General features: G+C 45.3%; 1 protein-coding gene across 3 annotated transcripts in view; it reads right to left on the bottom strand.

Moving 5' to 3' along the window:
• The window catches only part of FAM198B (family with sequence similarity 198, member B), a 51546-nt gene extending 46181 nt beyond the window's left edge, over nt 1-5365 (bottom strand). The window contains exons 1-3 of one of the 3 annotated variants that reach the window (XM_005860532.2): nt 5306-5365; nt 4637-4692; nt 2188-3331 (exon numbers count right to left, since the gene is read on the bottom strand). In XM_005860532.2, coding sequence (XP_005860594.1) covers nt 2188-3097 — 910 coding nt within the window. In that variant the 5' untranslated portion in view covers nt 3098-3331; nt 4637-4692; nt 5306-5365. Of the gene's footprint in view, nt 1-2187; nt 3332-4106; nt 4161-4636; nt 4693-5305 lie in introns of those variants that run through there. The other 2 variants (XM_005860533.2, XM_014535013.1) reach the window with 2 other exon arrangements.
• Between the last annotated feature and the right edge of the window lie 487 nt (nt 5366-5852).

The raw sequence follows: 5852 nt of genomic DNA, 5'->3' as shown, positions 1-5852 counted from the left end.
CGGGCCGGGCAAAGGGCCCCCCCCCCCCCGAGTGCACAAATTTTTGTGCACCGGGCCTCTAGTCTATATATAAAAGCCTATGCGACCGTCCGATCATCCAACCAGTAGCTATGATGCACAATGACCACCAGGGGGAAGATACTCCAACCAATAGCTACCAGTATAATGCACACTGACCACCAAGGGGCAGACACTCAACACAGGAGCTGCTGAGCTGCGGTGACTTGGCAGCGGTGGTTCTTGGGTGATGCACCTAGAACCAGAGAGGAGGGAGCCCATTTCTGGGATGCATCGCCCGAGAACCACCCTCTCGCAATCTGGGACCCTTCAGGGGATGTCAGAGAGCCAGTTTCAGCCTGACCCCCCCCCCCCGCCCCAGGCCAGGCCAAGGGACCCCACCAGTGCACGAATCATGAATCCATGCACTGGACCTCTAGTGCTGACATAAAAATAAAGGGCAGTATAACATAACAAGGATGACCCTATGTCTTGCTTTGCCCCAGACAGCCACAGTGTATGCCTGTTGTCTCAGTGCCCACCCAAATCTTCTCTTACTCCAGGGTGTTCCAGTTTTAATAATACAGAATACAGTCACCTAAACCCAGCATAACAGTTAAGAGCTTATGTTCTAAAGTTTTCTGGGTTTATGCTCAAAACCTAACTTAGCCATTAAGATTACAGGGAGTCAGTTACTTTGCCCAAATAAGCTTCAATTTTCTCATCTACTAACTGGAAATAATAATAGTGCCCACTTGATAGCATTGTTGTGGGAACCATAGGAGTCAATGCATGTATAAACTATATGAGCCATTCATTCTTAGCAAACAGTGAGCACCCAATAAAAATTAGCTTTTACTGACATTGGATTAAAAGTGTGAGAGGCTATCATGGTGGACTGCTTTGTGAACTTGAGACATTAAAACATATCTATGAATCTGAAGCACTCAGACATGAGCCAGGATAAGTAAGAAATGCCAGACTTTTAAGTAAATCACTGGTGCTTCACTTAAAGGTTTGGCAGTTCTAAAATGAAATTATAATCCCAACTCCATTGGGAATCTAGAGTTCTAATCCATTCCTGTCCAGACTCCATGGGAATCTCACTAAAATACTAAATTTCATGGTGACAAGGAATAAGGTAAGCCCCTAACCCACTCTACTTTGTATTCTGGAAGAGCCTCAAGACTCAGAGAATATCCTTAATGGGGCAAGAGCATGACCACAGGCCAGCCCCTTTACTTGCAATGGAACTGACTGGCTACATACTCAGAACCTAACAAAATGTTTGTCACCTGAGAGATTCTTGGAACTCAGACTCAGTAAACCAGTGGTTCTCAACCTTGGATGCACATTAGCATCACCTGGGAATCTTTTTAAAATTCTGATTTCTGGGCCTCATCCTCCAGAAATTCTGTTTCTTTGTTGGGGGGGGGGGCCACAACATTAGTAACAAAGAAACAGAATTTCCGGAGGATGAGGCCTAGAAATCAGGATTTTAAAAAGATTCCCAGGTGATTCTAATGTGCAGCCAAGGTTGAGAACCACTGCAGTAAACCATAGTCATGCACTTGAAAAAAAAAACCCCGATATGGCTAGTTAGCATTGGGCAAATCACCTCTTTGTCTCATGGTCTTTGTTAAATAAAGGGGTTAAATCCATTGTGAAAAATCAAAAGATTGAATCTAACATGATCTGGCTCTGGGCTCCTTAAAAAGATTCCATCTGTTAAAGAAAGATAAAGCCCACTTCCCCCTTACTTTCAAAAAACAAACGACCACAATTTGACTTACTTCCATAGTAACCTATCTCATAATATGCCTGACTGTCAGCAAGACCTTTGCCTCCACCCTGGCTTCCTCCCCTCATCCTGCAAATCGCCATTGGCTTTAATTAAATTTAATAACCCACTGGGAAGTGCCGTCAGGGAAATGGGGAGCAAAGTTTATACAGTGTAGGCTTACTCTTGCATGTTGAGTACCGCATTTCCCTGGAACTCTCATATCCCAAGGCTGGGACAATAACGAATGCCAAGCATATGGAAAGACACGCTGCTGCTGCTGCTGCTGCTGCTGTCCAAATGTGAAACGTGGGTGGAGAAAATCATTTAGAAAAAGAGAGTGAGGGAAAAGAGAAAATCAACCCCAATCCCCAACAGCTGCAAAGAACGAAGCATGTGAAGCTTGTTACCTTGGATGAACTCTGTTTTCCTGCTCACAGAAGGCAGGGTCCTGTTGAGGCCCAGGATCCTGTCCAGGTGGAAGGCGAACACCTCACTCATGTCCAAGGGCTGCTTGACCAGCCCGCAGGGGCTAGAGCCGCAACCAGGCACAGAGCCAGCTGCGCTCCCCTCCAGCACCAGCAAACGCGCTTGGCTCTTAGAGGACACTGGCTGGAAGCCCACCACGGCACCATCTGCCAACAGGCGCATTCGGTGGATGTCTTCTTTGCTCAGCCACGAGGGGGCGCTCTCACTGTAGATCCTGATGTTGCTCTCCCTGGCCTGGGGCAGCTGGAAATCTGAGCCCCCAACTGGTCCTCCCGGACCCCGTATCAATCTCCAGGATCTTTCCCCAACCTTGGCCAGGTTTCCTCTCTGGATGTACCCAGGAACTTCAGCATCAGCTGCCCCTGCTGCTCCCTGCGGCTGAAGGGATGGTCTGACCAAAGCCTCCTGTGCTGGGGCCAGGGATGCCACTGCGTACTTCTTCCTGCGCTTGGGTTTCACCGTGCCGCGGATATTGGCGGGTTTGCTTCGCTTGGAGCGTAGGGTAATGTACACCACATTGGGCAGCAGGGTGGTTCCATTGTCCTGGGACTCGGGAGGGGCCAGGGTACCATCCAAGGGTATCTCAGGGAAGGGTGCCTCGGCGGTGTCTCGGCGCCGGTGCGGCCCCTTTTCCGCTGCGGGTCTGTGCTGGAGCGTTGCGCGCCCCACCTGGCTCACGAGGAAGCCCAGGTAGATGGCGCAGGCAGTGCCCAGCAAGAGGTTCCTCCGGGTCCTTGGGCGCCGGCTGCTCCAGAGTTTGCGCACTCCCGGGACGCACAGGGAGCAGATGAACCAGTTTATGAGCTGCCCTGGCTTGTCTGGACAGGTCATTTCTCGGCCGCATCCGCATGGTGAACGGAGTTTAAAGTCTGCAGCTGTCTCCCGGTGACATGATGCATGGTTTCCTGAATTCTGTTGTCGCCTCCGCTTAGGTGTCTAAGTGGTCTCCAGTGGGTAGAGGTGGAAGCAAAGGGTTGGTGATGGAGTTGGGAATGTCTGTGACACTCGCCACAACAAACCTTTTAAACTCCTATCAGCCTCCCCAAGGAGAAGTGTGGCTTGTTTCTGAGAATGAATGGAAACGAGAGTTAACTGAGTCACAACCTCATACTAGCTCAGTTCCTCTACAAGAGTAAAGAAAAAAGTAACTCCTGTCATTAATATCACCACTAACATTTTTAATAGCTCAGTTCCTCTACAAGAGTAAAGAAAAAAGTAACTCTTTCCTGTCATTAATATCACCACTAACATTTTTAATGAAGTTTAAAAAACAGAAACAAAATAGATGTATAGGTTTGATATTCAGTTTAAACAAGTGAGAACAAGCCACAAAAATCCAAGAATATTTTATAATGTGTAGCTAGTCTTATAATTTGATTCTGAAGGAAATGCATTAAAGTTTGACAAATTCAGGCTTTTCCTTTTTGAAATTCAGAAATAATTAAAAAATAAGTAATAGATGATTTTTTAAAAATATTTATCTAAATTCCATATTTATTTTTTAAATCCTGCACTAATTAGTTAACTAAATAACTAGCATTCAAATTCAAAAATATATTCTCTTAATCTAACAGTACAGTTTTTTCTTCATAATATGTTCCATTATCTTACATTAATAGTTAATATAAAAATAGTTGACATAATATAAAGTCATAAATGCCCATATATCTTGAAAGCAGTTACATTTTTAGTCACACACACAAGGAGAAACACAGCACACAAATCTGACTACTTTTTATCCCTTTTCTTTCCACCAAAGTCAGCTGAAGGAAAATTAAAGGACCTCTAGCTCTATTTATTCACATTATTAAAAAGAAGAAGAAACTGTAAGCAACCTTACTTACACAGCTGGCCCCATGCTCAGCTCCAGGAACAATGTAATCCCTGACTCTAATGCAAAGAACTTTTAAAGGCTGAGGCATGTAAGTAGAACATATTTCATGGTCAAGAGTGTTCCACATTTCAAATACTTCAGCTCGGCTTTAAAAGCTCCCTTGCAAACTACTGGGCAAAAGAAAAAAAAACAATCCAGTTGGCTTGTAAACTGACTTCTTGTAACCCAATTTTAATACAAGTAATTTTTTTTAAATGTTTAGGAAATAAGTTTTAATTTTAAATTCTGAAAGAGCAAATGCCTTAAAGAAGCAGTTTTCATTCAAATAATTTCCCAGTTATTTTTAACCCGTGGGCGCCCTCTAGTGTCCAGTTTGGAAACAGACTCAGAAGTGTCAGTCTTGGGAGGTTAAAAAGAATTGAGAGGGTTTGCTTAGCCTCAGAATAAATGCCTTATAAAATGAGGAGTGCTATCACCTCACCCCACTGTCCATCCCACTTAGCTGGGGATTAGGGTTCCCGGGGACTACGACTCACCTTACTATCTTGGCTTTTTGCTGAGGAACGTTGTCTCCCACCACTTCTGAGAAGTCCTGGAGGTTCAAAAAAAGGTGAGAAAGGGTTAAGGCAAATGAGGAAAAAAATAGAACAGTGAGATAAGGGTACACACAGATAGGGAAAGACATTTGGAGTGTGCAGTTGCATGGAGCGACAGTTCACAAAAAGTAGTCGAGGAGTCTCTCTGATTGGAGGTTTTTTTAAAAAACCGGTTAGTAATTGGCTTAGGTTGTTTGCTTGTCCTGGCACAAAAGCAGGGGTGGATGACCTCCGGGCCTCACTTAGGCTTATTCCTTTTGCTTCTATGGCAAATAGAATCAGAAGGCAGGAAGGAGACAGGAGTGCCCCCCCGCCCACCACCACCACCACCAGCCCCCAAAAGAAGTCTGTGATACCAGGGTGTGGGTAAGAGAGCAGAGTGTGGTGTACAATCCTAAAAATAGTCTTTACAAAGCAAAAGAGATTAAGGAGTTGGAATATATAGAGAAGGAAAGAATAAACTTCCAAGAGATAAAAGTGCCAGAAGTTACAATAGAGCTGTTACTCTAGCACTCTTAAGCTCAGACCTCTCTTCCTCCGCAAACGTTCTGCCCCGTGGAGGAAAGAGACGGAGCAATTCCAAACTGACTGAGGCCTAGACGTAAGTACCTGTTGATTCGGGACAAATGTCCGAAGAACTCAAGCACCACAGCAATTTTCTTTGTGCTCCAAAACTCTTGAAGCACACTTTCAGAAGCACGGACTTATTTCCTAGATGCTAAACGTTACCTTCTTGAAAGGAAACCAGGGCTGAGCTGTTTTATTATAACTATCTTCTTGTTTTCACATATTGAGAAGAATAAATGACCTTAGAGGGAAGAGGGGACAGGAAGAGATTAACCAAAGAGCTTGTATGCATGTATGCATAAGGCCTGGGAGCAAGCAGGAGGGGTTCATTAGAGGGAATGGAGCCAACCGAGGAGGGTTAGGACTCGGCCTCCGCTGTCCTCGGGGTTGAATTTTATGCGCCCAAACTGCAAGGGGGGGGAGGCTGCGGGATGTAGGTGTTCAGTCTGATTAGATGGAGCTCGTTGTCCTTCAAACCGAATAGTGCTGGTGGTTGAGGCTGTGGCTGTAAGCGGGCGTTGTTATCATTGACCTGATGTCTGGGGCCACTTTCTCGTTGGGGACTTTCTAGTCCTCTGGGTCAAATGTC

The sequence above is a fragment of the Myotis brandtii genome, unplaced genomic scaffold, assembly GCF_000412655.1.
Source record: "Myotis brandtii unplaced genomic scaffold, ASM41265v1 scaffold136, whole genome shotgun sequence".
Classification (NCBI taxonomy): Eukaryota; Metazoa; Chordata; class Mammalia; order Chiroptera; family Vespertilionidae; genus Myotis; species Myotis brandtii.
This window is presented reverse-complemented; position numbering and strand designations above follow the sequence as displayed.